Below are 15093 nucleotides of genomic sequence, written 5' to 3'. Positions count from 1 at the left end.
ACCTTCTGCCTGTATTGAGAAAAAAAAAATCTTTTTCCTGCGTGTAAAGGTGTATGGTCAGACAGGTCTTCACTAATACCTGAGGAAGATTCATTATTAAGTGGATTTAATCCTTCCTGAGCAGGAGAAAAAAGGTTAATTGCTTGGGGAGAAGCATTTATCTGGTCCACAGACAGTTCAAATGACTGGGGCATGGGGGGAAGAATAAGTCAAAATTAAAAGATGGGGTTTTTCTTCACAGGTGTGTTCTTGATTTATTATAGCCAATGGGAACAGTGCTGAGCCGGTTCTAGAAACAATGGAAAGGTAGTTTCCTTTCCCTCCACCCCATCCCTGGAGCAGATGCATCTGGCAAAATCTCAAGTTGAAGTAGCTTTGCTAAAGCTGTGCTGGTGTGGACAGCATGAAAGTATTTTCAACCAGGGTGCAGGTCTCCTTATGAGATCTTTCAAATTTCTTTTTTTTTTGAGATGGGGAAACCTCAAAGGATTGGAAGTAAATCTCCAACTCCTTTGGGGAGACAGACACAGACAGGATAAGTCATTCGAGGTTCCTTTGTGTACTGTTATTGAGCAACCTCTTGGGACCTTAATCCCAGGAAAGCATGTGCTGTTCTATAACTGTTTTGCAGTCTCCAGAGCTCACAGGTAATTTCTTTCTATTAAAGAATGTGGTAGGCATCAAGTAGGTAACCCCAAGGAATAAGAGTATATTAGACTAATTAGACATTAGTCAGCAAGCATAAGGTGGGGAATTGCTCTGAGTATCTGGATTACCCTTGTGAGTCAGAATAGTTGCTGTATTCTCCTGGAGCAGACTCTTTTGGGGACACATTTTCACAGGAGTAGGGGTAACACTACTAATTTTGAGGCAAGAATTGATAGTTGGAAAATAGTAATAAACCTGAGGATTGTAGTCAGTATCAGTGAGCTGACACTGTGTTAGTAATTATATGAATAATCTGAAATGTTCCAGAATGCAAACTATTATCTAAAAATACTCATAAAAGGCTGTCTTGGGTTTGAAGAAGAAACTTTTCTGTGGAATCTGTTCCAGAAAGGAAACATTTTACCATTATCTTTTCAATTCTAGGGACTTAGAGACATATTAACTACTGAGTATTTATTTGGGTAAGAACTGATAAGTATTTCGTCGTGTCCTTCAAATCAGATTCTATTCCTTTCTGCTTGCCTCTTAGACAGCTAATCATCATTCCCTTTTTTATTTTAATTGGTGTGCTTGATGTTAGATCCTTTTGATTCTGTGAGACCTCATTTGTTGTTGCTGTTATACTTCTGCCTTTCTGTGACTCTTCCTCCAGTGTTGCCACTTTTAAATGACCCCCTTATGTTAATGCGGTGAAACCCATTTCTTATATTCATCTCTTAGCTTTATTTATCCTTTCTCCTTATACGTTCCAGAAGCAGCAAAAGGCTTAGACTAGCACAGTTCTCTGCTCATGTCTGACACATTAATCTACTGGACTGGCACTACTTCCACTGTTTGCAGACTAAATAGGCAAAAACAAAGCCAAGATGGAAAACCGACACCCTGCTGTCAAGGGGCGTGACCAAGGTCACAGAGCAGAGCTTTTTGCAGAGTGCCCTGATTCCCTAGTGACTACTGTCCTAGTCAAACATACGGAAGCTGTGGTGCTGTGTTGCTGCTTGAGAACGTTGACAGCGACTAAGCATATGTGAACACATTTCTGGTTGTCCTCTGAATGTTCTCCCCCTTCCTTGAGTTACATGAAGAAGATGATGCACAATTATTTGACCGTAGGTTTAAAGGTATATCTGCATATCTGAGAAGCAGACTGGGGAACAGTCATGACACATCTGAGAAATGAGATTCAAATAACTTGCAGGAGAGGCACCTGGCTATATTGATTTTGCTCATAAATTTTCTAAAGTAGTTGGCTGGTAAGATTTTCTTCCCCTGCTCAATGTCCCAAAACAGTTCTCTGGTTCAACACAAGTATTTTGTTTGTGTAGAAAGTGGAAAGGAAGCTTGTTGTCCTGGAGGTGAAGGGAAAGCCCTGATGCATTTGTGGGAGGAAAGAAAAGTCATCAAAGTAATGCTCCCCTTTCTTCTCGTGGGAAGGTAGGGCTTCTGCTACCGCTGTAGTGAGGAGGAAACAGTAGTTCATGACAAGTTATACTATGGTCATGTCCTCCTTTTTACATTGAAACTAAACTGCAGCAACAGACATCTTTCCCTTTCCTTAGTCAGCTTTTCTCAAATGTGACTCGCATTGTTCAAGTCAACTTCTAAAGGCTGACTACACTAGGAGGAGCTCTTCCTCCATGCCATCTCTCCCTGTTCACTACCTTTTCACTACACCTCTGAGTTGCTTTCCTATGGGCTGCTTACTCCCTGTCCGGCTTCTTAAATCCTCTGGAGTTCTTTGAGCACGTAAGCTCCCTTCAAGCTATGAAAGAAACATTAATTCCCTGACCCTTTTTGACACTATGGTTGCTGGGCATTTTATGATAGCTTCTTGCTGCTTCTGCTGTTCACTCATTTGGAAGAGTGGCTGAAGTGTTCTGTAGTTTGCAGCTTTGCTGCAGCATTTGTTTACCAGGACAGACAAAAGCCCAGCCATTCAGTTCCCAATGCGCAGTTTCTCAGTTAGATGGCCAAGGTAGATTGGCACCTTTTTTCTTCAGTTGGGATATTTTTTAGTACTGTAAGGATTATGCAGATAACTTATACACACTACTAAGTTCAATACTTTCTAGTATCACCTAAAGTGAGGTGGAAAACTCACCCCCATAGACATTCATGTCATTCATGTTTGATGATTGCATCTCCCTGTTGCATTCAGAAATTCCCTGTATCAGGAACAGTGTGGCCAGCAGGACTAGGGAAATTATTCTTCTCCTGTATTTGACACTGGTGAAACTACATCTCGAGTACCGGGTCTAGTTCTGAACCCCTCAGTTCAGGAAGTACATTGAGGTGCTGGAGGGTGTCCAGAGAAGGGCAACAAAGCTGGTGAAAGTTCTTGAGTTCTGTGAGGAACAGCTGAAGGAGCTGGGGTTGTTTAGCCTGGCAAAAAGGAGGCTCAGGGCCTTATCTATCTCCACAACTACATGAAAAGAGGCTGCAGCCTCCTCTCTCAGACAGATAGGATAGATTCAGGACAAGAGAACACAGAGTTAAACTACACGAGGGGAAGTTTAGGTTGGATGTTAGGAGGAATTACTTTGCAGGAAGAGTGACTGAGCATTGGAATGGGCTGCCCAGGGAGGTGGTGGAGTCACGGTCCCTGCAGCTGTTTAAGGAAAGACTGGAGGTGGCACTTAGAGCCAGGGTGTGACAAGGGGGTGTTCGGTCATAGGCTCGATGACCCCAGAGCTCTTTTCCATCCTAATTGATTCTGTGATTCACATTATCGGGCATTTCTCTCTCAGCTGGCAGCAGTCCGCAAGCCCTAAATATGAAGACGAGGACATCATTCTAATCAATACTCTTTACTAAGGACTGAGCGCGTGCATGGCACTTTCCATGAGAGAGACTTTCGGGTTATGGAGACGCTTTTGTGCAGAGGACAGAAGGAATTTCTACACCGCAGCGCAAGAGCGCCTTGAAAGGTTCCCGCCTCCGGAAGGCCGCTCACGTTCATGGGCGGAAGGAGCCCCGAACACCCCCTCGGGCCCTCAGCCTCGGCAAAGGAGAGCAGTCTCCCGACCGAGCAGCTGCAGGCTGACACTACCCCAAGCACCGCCACCGCCATCACAGGCGCTCTCTCCCGGGAACTACCGCTCCCGGCATGCCCCGCGCGCCGGCGGCCGTCAGGGCTGCACGATGATTGGCGGGAGCGCAGGCCTTGAGCGGCGGCCCCGCCCCCTCGCGCCGGCCGCGGGGAGCCTTTGAACAGTTCTGTGGTGAGCAGCTCCGCTCCCGGGCGGGGCTGGCCCGGCCCGACACTCCGCTGGGGCTGGTGTGCCGCCGGAGACCTCCCCCCTTCAGCCGCGGGGTGAGGCCCTCCAGTCGCGGGGTGAGACCCCCCCAGCCGCGGGATGAGGCTGGTTTGCGGCCGGAGCGGGTGTTCTGGTGCCCGCGGTTTTCGCTGCCGGGCCCGAGAGGGGCCGGGCTCGGTGTCCGGCTGCAGGCGCATCCACGTGTCCCAGGCTGATGCGGCGGAGGGAGCCTGTAACTTCGGGGTTCCTTCCTGCTTAAGGAGAATTTTGTAGAGGGGGCAATCAAGTTTCCGTCTTGTGACGATGTGGAAGCCTGTGCATCTGCAAAATTGTAGCAGTTTTGTGTTATGGCAGACTTTTGCGATATTTGCGCTTACTACGTTATAAAAACCTTTGTTTTGCTTAAATGCCTGTATGAATTAATACTAGAAATGTTTTCCTAAATAGTGTGTGTGAAACGGCGACATGGTCAAGCATACATATGTGTGTGCTTTGGGCTCTACTGGGCTGGACAGCATCCCGTGGTGTTTTGTGCAGTAGAATTCAATGGCAATGGGTCACCAAAACTGAGTATTGTGTTCTAGCAGTGTATATTCTAGAGCTGAATGCTTACTGTGATTGCTCTACAATTCATGGTCAGGCATCCAAAGATAATTATTTCTTGCCAGTACAGTATAGCATGAGCAGTCCTTGTTCAGCTCATGACTGGAATTTCTACCTTTCTTATGTCCTGGAAACATCTGTCCTATGGACATTGCTGACACTTCTGTTCTTACTCACACACGGTCAAATACGTAATTTAGCAAAACTGCATTCAGACTGGTAATATAATTTAATGCAATACAGACTTATATGGGAAATCTGTATCACATGTATATGTGCACACCTCCCTGTTTAGCAAGGAGTTAGTGCAATTGTCCACACAATCACATTCAAATAATTTTCAAACATGTTTTTTGTCTGCCTTGTAGATTTGGAAGCATGGCTGCTAAGAAACTAAGAAGAGCACAGTTGTCTCAGGAAATGTGTGAAAGGCTGAGTCGCTATCAGATCACTACCTGTCAGGTGAAGGAGTTATTTTTTTTTGTGGGGGCTGTTTTTTTTGTGGCTCAGTTTGGTTTGGTGGCTTTGAGTTTTGTTGGTGGATTGGTGCTTTTTTTTTGGGCATGGGTTTGTTTTTTTTGTGGGTTAGTTTGTTTTTTTGTTTTGGTTCGGTGGTTTTTGTTTTGTTCTTGTTGTTTTGGGTTTTTTTTTGGTGTCTGTGTGGCTGTATTCTTTTAATGCATGTTGAGTTCACTTCTTGTCAGTTTAATTAAACAGGGAGCTTTACTTTCGATAAAGTAGGGAGCATTTCAGACTCACTCTGGCCTGCTGCCTTGTGAAAATAGGGCTTTAAAATGATAGATGCCTAACTAAAACATCTAAATTTTTATGTACTTACTATCCCTGTGGAAGTAGGGAAGTTGCAGAAGCAGCTCTGTGGAGAACGACCTGGGGGTGCTGGTGGACACCAAACTGTCCCTGAGCCAGCAGTGCCCTGGTGGCCAAGAAGGCCAATGGGATCTTGGGCTGCCTTAGGAAGAGCATTGGCAGCAGGTCAAGGGAGGGGATCCTGCCCCTCTGCTCAGCCCTGTGAGGCCTGACCTGGAGTGCTGTGTCCAGTTCTGGGCTCAGAGACAGGGAGCTCCTGGAGCTGGTCCAGCAAAGAGCTACAAAGATTAAGAGGCGATGGAAACATCTCTTATGAGGAAAGGCTGAGGGAAGCTGGGCCTATTAAGCCTTGAGAAGAGATGTCAGAGGAGCCCTCATCAATGTGTAAAAGTATCTGAAGGGAGAGTTGCTAAACCTGTGGAATATGTACTAATTTTGGACAGATTGCATCAGTTTATTCCCCAGCCTGGATTTCTAGGTTGAGCTCTCTGAATTGCTCTGTAATCTTTCAGGAGTTCTTATGTCTTTCCCTCTTGGAGCTAATGAAAGTGACGGGACAGAGCTACTATGAGGTGCAGAAACTTCTTTGTAAAGTCAGCCGAGCTTGTGCTCCCAAAATGCAGACGGTACGTATGCTTGTGTTGATATTTTTTTTTTTTGATACAATATCTGGGGAAGATCTGAACATTGTCGCTCATCTTTTTAGCTGGGAGGCTTGTGGTGTCTCAGTTTTGTTGCACAATGACATAATGTTTTTATTTTTAAATGTAGGTCTCTGATGCACTTTAGGTTGATGCAGTTACATTTATTAGGTATTATAGCCCCACAAGATTGTTCATTCTTGCAGCATCAGTTCTGAGTGCTGCAGGGAAATAAGTCAAATTCTCTGCCAATCCAGCATGTGCAAATTGCATCTAGTTCGTATCCTGAAACTCAGAAAATAAAAATTTTGGTTACTAAAAGCAAACAATAAGAATTTTGGTATAAATTTGGTTTAGATATAAAAGTGGTGCCAAGAATTTAAATGATGCTGCAAATAATTTCTTAAGGACTTTTTCCACCCATGTAAGAGTTGTCCTGTGCCTTAGGCTACAGTAGCCTAACTGGGGAGCATGCAGGAAGGAAACATGTTAGCTACAATGAAATGGCAGCATTTTCTTTTCCTTTTTGAATTCATATGAAAATATATATTTTAGAACAGAGAGGATACAGACAGTTGTGACCTCAGTCAATGCAACCCCCTTTCCATACAAAAATAATCCATATCCAAGTTTATTATATGTAATTGGCATAGTAATTATAGGAGTAGTTCTGTGAAACTTTAAATTCACTAAGGTGTTGCAATGAAGTTGGTAATAGAAGAATTAGTATGACTTTTACTGAATGTATTTAAAGCTAGCAAACTGGTAATGAACATTGATCAGGGAGTTTTACAGGTTGAAAACAAACCTTGTTGAATAGGAGCAGAGACAGCTTCTGTCACATCATGATTAAGGGCTTATTATTTTATATTGTGGTGAGGCAGAGAAAAAAATGACTCTGTGTGCTATAAATGGACTATAAATACAAGGAAGGGTGATGAGCTAAGGGTTGACTATAGCTGAATATAACAATATTCTCACTGTTGAGTGTTAAGTCATACCAGGTTGTTGAAAGCAAATACAATTTTCCTATTTCCATTTATAAAAGCTTTTTCTGATTTGCTTGTTTTCTTTTGCTTTTTTTCCCTTCTATTGTAGGCTTATGAAATGAAACTAAGGAAGTCTGGTAATCCTTCTTCAGCCTTTTTATCCACCACACTTCATAGTTTGGATAGGATCCTGCATGGTGGAGTGCCTTGTGGATCCCTCACAGAGGTAACTTGTTTAATATACTTTAGTTGAGCATTCTACCTAGGAATCAAAAGTCACAGATAGGTTGGACTGTCTTGTGTCAGGTGCTTCAAACACAAAATACACATAGATTTTTTGGATTAGAACAGTCCTTGCCAAGTGCTTTTTTTGTCTACTGTGGCAAATTGTCACAGTACAGGAATAAAAATGAGAAGTTATGAAAATGTTACTATGAAGAAAATGCATTTTTTTCTCACCCTATAATTAAGCTAGTTTGATTTTGATCTCTGATAGAAATGACTTATGAAATCTAACAGTGATTTAAAACATTACTAGAGTTTAAGCAACACTGAGTTGAGACTAAACAGTTTCTGCTCTAGAATCTCTTATGTAATGAGGGGTTTTTAATTTTTAAAGATTCAGAGTATTTCTTTTTGTAGACAGTGGAATATACACCATGCAGGTTGACGTAAAAATGTTTGAGTGCATTCATGAACTTAAATTGATCTGTCGGAATTAATATTGTCTTCATATCTAGGCCTAGCTTTGTTGCCAATGTACTATAAGAAAGTTAGATCAGAAGAGCTTAAGGTGAATACTGCAATTCTTTAAATTCTGAGAGAAACAGCTTGCTAAATTGTTTCTTTGAAGAAGAGCTGTTCCTATATAGTAGTAAGTATACGTAGTTGCAATTTGTGTGGTCCTGAGATAGTAACTGTGCTGCTGCTGAGCATAGTGCCTTCAGCAGGAGATGAGCTTTTGGTTCCTAAAAATATTTTTACCAGCAAAGCAGTGGCTGGATTTTGTCTTTTCTTATGGATTATGGCTCATGTGGTCAACTGATAAAATAGCACAGTCAGTGTTTGGAAAGCAGTGATGCTTGTTGCAGCTACAGTCTGGCTTTCCAGGAGTTCTATGTGGTCCACTAACCATTCCTCACTGGAGTCAGAGAATGGCTGTTCATGTGCTTATGTTGCTTAAATTTCTGAATTGAGCGTCTTAGTTGAAATGCAGAGCCACTGCTGCAGAGACAGGAGGAAGAAGTAGGATAGAAAAGTCTTTTCTATGGTAGGATAATTTATCCTTGAGCTTGTGATTGGCTCAGGAGTGGTACCCAAATATTTGGAATATTGAATATGAATTTTTTTTCTGCTAAAAAAACCAAGTGGATGTGATCCTTTTGGGTCTTAGGAGCCACATGGTTAGTTTACAAGGCAGCTGGTAACAGTGTCATAAATATTTGTCTTTGTTCTTAATCCTAAATGGAGTTGTCATTTAGCAATCAGTGCAGTCTGTCTGATGTGTTCTTACCTGAAGACCAGGTAGAGTGGCTCTAGAGCAGTAACAGAATTCAGGCTTGCTGAGTGCCATTTTCTTGGCATTGCTCCAGAGCAAGATCTGGGGAAAAAAAGTGGTTAACATGCTGGGACCTTTAGGGGAGTTTAGCTGACCTTTAAGCTTTATGTTTTTTTTGTTTTACATTTTATTTAAAAGTAAACTCTGCAATCAGTTGATCTCAAAGTATGGATGTCAAATACAATTTTCCTGAGATGATATAAAATAATGTTCTACAAGAAGTTAATGTATGTGCTTAATTTTCCAGAGCTATATATTTTGTACACAGCTTACCCTGGTTAGTAATCACAATACCCAATTTTAATATTCCCCCCCCAATGTTTTCTTACAATATTTAGCCTTTAAGTATAAGAAAGCATGAGTAACTGTTGAGAAACTGCAGTTTAAGAATAGTCATAGTCCCTGGGTATTACTGTATCAAAAGTTAGTTGAGGGGGAATGAATATATTCAGTGATAGGCCAAACTTTTATCTGAATGTAAATGAAAAGCACAGCACCAGGAAAGGTAACACTGCACTTTTAGGTTTTCTTCTGCAAAAAAAGCTTTGAATGTGACTATTTTTGTATTCAAAGATATTTTGGTTAAAAATGAGAAGACCTGCCTGGTGCAGTTCTCTACAATGGGAGAGCTCACCAAGGGAGGGAGATGTTGATATCTGTACAAGACATGTAATGGATGAGATCAGAACTGCAAGCACTGTGTCCTTGTACCTGCACCTTGGGCTTGGTTGATGACTGGTACATAACTATTTAGTCAGAAATAATATAGAGGTAACTAGGTAGGATCCAGAAATGTGATGAATAACCCATAATAATACATATTTTCAAGAAAAAATAAAAGTGTATTGCTTTTTACTTGTCTTTTAGGTACTAAGTGTGGAAGGCAGTTAGGGCACCTATTAGGGGTTTTTCAGCAGATGAAAAGGCAGATGACCATTAACTATACAGAAACTGTTTTTCTTTTATTTTAAAGCCTGGCTATAGGGATTTTAAAATGTATTTTTGCAAGAGTCTTGAGATCTGAAGTAATTTAAAAGGTTGGCAGCACTCTATGTTCATCAGAATTGCTATATTTAAATTTTAGTAGGAAGCTATCAGTTTGCTGATGCTGCTGGTTTGATGCTGTGCTTTTGCTGCTTTTATGCTCTACTGCAGCTTGTGAGCATTTCCAAGTTTTTTAATTTTGTTTTTTGTGTTGTTTTTTTTTTTTTATTTGAGTGATACTGGGATTTAACAATTTTAATTTGCTTTTATTACGATTCACTGGAGCATAGCTAACAAGTAGATTGTCTTTTGGCATTTTTGAATTAGACAGCTAATTTAAGTCTGAGAGAAGTTCTCTTCAAAAGCATGCTGGGTGCAGAATTTACTTCCTGACTGGTAGGGCTAAATCATTGTCTTTCTGTTACTTTACCCAGCAGTGAGGGCGGCTGGAAACTTGGTATTTGAATACCTGGTCAGAAGGATGAAGACTTGTGGTGGTATATTCTACAGCCAAATCTTCTTGCTTTTTGAGTGCTAGAGGGATTTGATTTGCATTACTCTGTCTCAGACCACTTTTTTTCTAAGACTAAACTATTAGTTTTTAAATTGGAGACTAAATCGTAGCTGAAATTCTGTGGTCAGAGCTTTTGGCCTAGTTTTATGAGGAAAAATTAAAATAGTTCCTTTTTCTGAGTATTGAAGAGTTTAATCTTCTGGTAGATGAAGAATTAAGTCCTTGTGATTTCATCCAAACCCTTCAGATGTGCCAGAGAAAATAGTATATAACTTACTGAAAAATAATTTATCTCTGCCAAATAAAACATACTTTTAAAAACGGTTGTGGTCGTCATGTTTCTATCTCGGTGATTTTTTTTTCAGAGCAAATTTGGAGTAAAACAAACCAAACAAATTTTTTTCAGACATTCAATTTAAATTTATTAGAGGAATCTCAAGTAGGATTCTGTTGTTCTAATCACTTGCTGAACCAGTGGTAACTACAATAATATGTTGTAGTTTTGTAAAATTGTTCACTGTGGATTATTTAAAAGCCAGTTTTAAGGCCCTTTTAAAACAAAGCAGATTAAACATGAAGCATTGTTGTTTTTGGGAGTAGGAATGCTTTCTTGCTCCATTGGCTTGCTTCCTTGTACTGCTTGTACTGTCCCCTCGTTTTTTCTGATATGATGCTCATATTCTCAGAAATTTTTATAGCATCTCTGCTGAATTAGCTTCTGTGTCAGCCACTGAAATGGATGTTGGTTCCAGTGCACCTCCCAGGCAAGGCTGAAACTACCAATGTTTTTATGAAGTATCCTCACAGTTGTCCAAACATTTTAATTTAACAAACTGGATTGATGCCCTCCCCTCATTCATTTCAAGTCTTCTTTTTAACAAGAAACAACTGGTGAGATTCATTGGCTGTCACAGTCTAAGGAATGTGTATTGCCTCTGCATTTTTTGTATATGCTTTGGGTTCACATTAAATTGTAGCAGATCTTGCTGATATGATAGTTTGCAATTGAAGTACACTGGCTGAGGAACAGATAATTGCATGAATATGACTGATTCCTGATCTGTAATTCACTAAATGCAGTGTGTGCTTCTAAACAAAAATCACTTCATGCTTCTCTTGCATTAAAGCTTCAAATAGAGTGATTGATATAGCTTGACTTTCAGGCCTTGTTTAAAGACAAAGGTGATTAAAGGGGTTTTAACCAACTGTTAACTGTAGATAATGTGATCCTTCGGTGTTTCCCTGTAAATTTTCTGTGCTTCAAGTCATACTGCTACTGCTTGAATCAAAACCATAGCAATAGTGCAATATCTTGTGGTGAGTGTTTCTGCTTGAAACCAAACTATTGTGCATGCAATCTCAAAAATCAGTTTGATTTTGACTGTCTGTCTACTGTAAAGTTTGTTTTTAAATTTAAAACAATAGCTCTCTATTTAGGTCTTTGTTGTGGCAGTACTAGGTGTTTTGAGACACCATGTTTTGATTTACAGTTCAACTTCCCTGGAGAGGCTTGCTTTTAAACTTGCATTATTAGTTTGTTGCTACCAGTGTAAGAACGAACCCATCACTCTGTTTTCACTGCCTAAAGTCAATTTGACTTTGTTTTTGCTGCTTTTTGGCGCTCCTAGTATTTACAATTTCATCTCCCTTCCCAGAAGCAGTGACAACGTGATACTGTATTTAAAGACCCATGCTAGCTTTGGAGCAGGCTGCAGGGAGCCTGCAGAAACTGCAGGCCCCATAGCTTTCTCAAGTCCAGCCTGAGAAAGTAGCCTGGGAAGTTTTAAGGAGGAATCAAAACAATTCTTAGAGACAGAAAACAACTGCCAGGTGCTGTTTTCCTGTCTCTTGTTGTCTTTGCAAGAGAAAGTCAGAGGGTGTTGTTCACCACTGACCAATGATGGTGATGTAGCAGTTTACTAACCAATAAGAGTTTCTTTTCTGTACTTTCCACGAACCAGTCTATAAAACAAGGCTGAAGCAATAAACTAGGGATTTTCTCCTGTTCTGACTCCCTTGAAAGTCTGTGTCGTTCTTTTCGCCGTTCCTAATAGAACGACAGACCCGCTGTAGTAGTAATGAACTTGCAATCATCTGAACACAGAGCCCAGCATTCTGACACAATCTCTGGAAGATCTGCAGTGGATAAAGAACAGCAGACTGTCATCTCTAGTAGAAAAATACTGCTCTCAGAAACTTGTGATGCCATCAAACAATGTGTTCTTTGGATCCTGGTGGTTTTTCTCTTCAGAATCATACTGGAGCCTTTTCATACAAGCTGAACGTGCTTCCCTTGAATGCTACTTCACCACAGGGGCTTTCTGTGAGCACAGGTGGAAGCTTAGAAGTGGGGAGCTGGTCTGGATCACTGAATGGTGTTGGTGTTGAAATATGGTAGTAGGGAGTTAACACCAATGAAAAAACACATACTGCAGGGTGTAGTCTCTGGAGTGGATAAAATCTGTTTTATGTATATATGTGGTTCATATTGAACATTCAGTCTTTATAGTATATAAGCAATTATCTTTGTGATCTCTAGGAGAGACCTGTTTTAACCAGGATAAAGATGATTGATAAGGATATGTTTATGTATGTGAGCTCATTAGCTCTGGACTTAATTTGCAGCTCTAAAAGCCATTGATGACATGTGAATGTCATCTGTGAATCTTTTAATTCTGCTCTGTTTTAGAAGGTAGCACAGAAACAGATGGAAGAGAGCTAGGTGTCTCTAGGGAAGATCTTGTGTGGTGAGGGGGAGAGTAGAGGACCTCAAATTTGAAAGGTAATAATGATGTCAAAGAAATAAAGTATAAGGATAATGCTCTGTCTGAAAAGCTTTTTAATTCTTCAAGGGATGAATTTGTATGCAAGGTACAGATCCAAGAGTAACTGCAAGTTGGTCTTTGTGGGCTGCGTTCTGTCTTTTCATGACTGTCATCTCCTTCGGTAACTGGAAGAGCAGAATTGGGGGAACACTGACTGAATTGACTTAGATAAAATTAGAATTATGGTGAAATGAATGTTATGTTGCTAATCTTTTTCCTTCCAGATAACTAGCCCACCAGGTTGTGGAAAAACTCAATTTTGTATTATGTTGAGTGTTCTGGCTACACTGCCTATAAGCATGGGAGGACTAGATGGGGCTGTTATATACATTGACACGGAGTCTGCATTCAGTGCTGAAAGGTAAGATGCAAACTTCTAAAATACACAGAACTTCTTAGAGCCTTTTAGCTTGGAACCTTGAACCTTCAATTATTTTCTGAGCAATAATTGTGCATTTTTAAATACTGGTGGTAATTATTAAACATTCCTCTAGTACATGCAGTTACTCTACAGACAACGAAATTAATTTAATAAAATGGTTTGCTCATGTGCCTTATTTGTATGAGGCTGTAGATTCCAGTTCTGGCATGACAAGGTGGATGCCATGATTTTTAATTTTTAAATGGTCTTACCAATCCTGTATCTGAAACTTTGTTTTGCAGTTTGGTTTGTGGAGTTATCAGGATGTTAATTAGGAGATGTAAAGGCCCAACATTTTGTCTACAATGGCAGCAGAGGTTTTCCAGTGAACTGTGGGACTGACATTGCCAGTTTTCCTTTAGATTCCTATCCTACTTCTGTTGAATGGGATGTCATGCTTTCCTGCATTTCTGATTCCCTTCTGCAGTAATCTTGCATCTCCTATATCCTTAGCAGCTATGCAGTACTGTATTACCTTATTTCTATAACATCTCTGGTTCTTCTGATCTCTCCCACTTGGCCCATGCAACCCAAATGGCTCAGCTGTGCACTTTGCTGTGTTTGAGTGCTGAACGGACAGGAGACATTCCTGTGTTTGAGTGCTGGATTGCTTGAGAGTTACACATGTTGGTTGCCACTCAATTGTCTGATTAACTGTTGAAATAATCCTGCAGTGTTTCATTAAATGTACCTCTAATTTATTTCACTTAGTTACCAAATTTGCTAAACTTTGCAGCTTTGATGTTCTTGGGATTTCTAATCCTTTGTCCCTGTTGTTTGGAATGAGCAAGTTCAAAAGTTGTTAAGGGTCTGGGGAAGGATAAGAAGTACAGTAGTCTTATCCTTGTTTGTGTAGAAAAATGGGCAGAAAGAGGTTCATATGAAGCTCTTTGTTCAATTAAATATATATTATATAATATATAATATTATTTATTATATAATTTATATTATATCTATAATTTATATATTTCAGGTGATTTAGTAGCTATAGCTATGGCACAATGGCACAAAGTATCAAAGTAAATGTATTTCCATTGATTATTCGTTGCAACTTATCATGGATGACAAAGTGGGATTTCTAAACCTGCTTTTTGTCAAGTTAATGTCATAAAAGTTTGAAGTATAGTATATCAAAGAAAAAAGCTTCAAGCAATGGCTTTGCAAAGTACAGTGCTTCCTTCTTACACACCACTTAAGTTTGATTTTGGGTCCCTGACATGTAAGTAGTAAAAAAAGGTAGGACCTAAAGAGTGAGTTAAGACTTGTCACCTAGAAATGAGTGCTAAAGAAAAGGAAGGCAGATGCAGATGAAACTGAAACTGCTGAAAATAGAATAGGATATAGAAAGGAAACACGATGAAAAAAAATATTATTATTAAGGATGAGAATATTTATGTATTAAATCATATTTAGTATTGCTCAGGTGCATATTATAAATGCAATTTCAGCAGACTGACTATATATATATATACTTTCTGTATTGTATCCTCTAAGGAGCTGAACCATCAGGGCCAGAGAGATGCATATCCCCTTTTCCCAAGGTGGTGTGTGCTGGGAGACAGCAGGCAATACAGTGAGCTTCATTTCTGGGCTGAGATATGAGAAGCTTTACAATTCCTAACTGCCTTTGTGGTGAAAAAAGCTTTGCCCGGAGAGGTGGTGCCGCCTCCATCCTTGAAGGCTTCTGAAATAGATAAAAGACTCAAGTAACTTGCTCCAACTTCATAGCTGGCAGTGCTTTTGAACAAGATGTTGCCTCAAAATCTCCTGAGTTCTCTTTCTAAACTGATTTAAAATTTGTTTT

General features: G+C 40.3%; 1 protein-coding gene across 5 annotated transcripts in view; it reads left to right on the top strand.

Moving 5' to 3' along the window:
- Positions 1–15093, top strand: part of RAD51B (RAD51 paralog B) — a 402616-nt gene that overhangs the window by 36707 nt on the left and 350816 nt on the right. For 2 of the 5 annotated variants that reach the window (XM_088057766.1, XM_005520365.3), the window contains exons 2-5: positions 4898–4991; positions 5870–5983; positions 7097–7213; positions 13093–13229. In XM_088057766.1, the coding sequence (XP_087913892.1) occupies positions 4908–4991; positions 5870–5983; positions 7097–7213; positions 13093–13229 (452 nt within the window). In that variant the 5' untranslated portion in view covers positions 4898–4907. Of the gene's footprint in view, positions 1–3865; positions 4004–4897; positions 4992–5869; positions 5984–7096; positions 7214–13092; positions 13230–15093 lie in introns of those variants that run through there. The other 3 variants (XM_088057765.1, XM_088057763.1, XM_088057764.1) reach the window with 3 other exon arrangements.

Source organism: Pseudopodoces humilis, chromosome 7 (genome assembly GCF_049639895.1).
Source record: "Pseudopodoces humilis isolate 2021_Gansu_Grassland_sample_001 chromosome 7, ASM4963989v1, whole genome shotgun sequence".
NCBI classification, from domain to species: domain Eukaryota; kingdom Metazoa; phylum Chordata; class Aves; order Passeriformes; family Paridae; genus Pseudopodoces; species Pseudopodoces humilis.
This window is presented reverse-complemented; position numbering and strand designations above follow the sequence as displayed.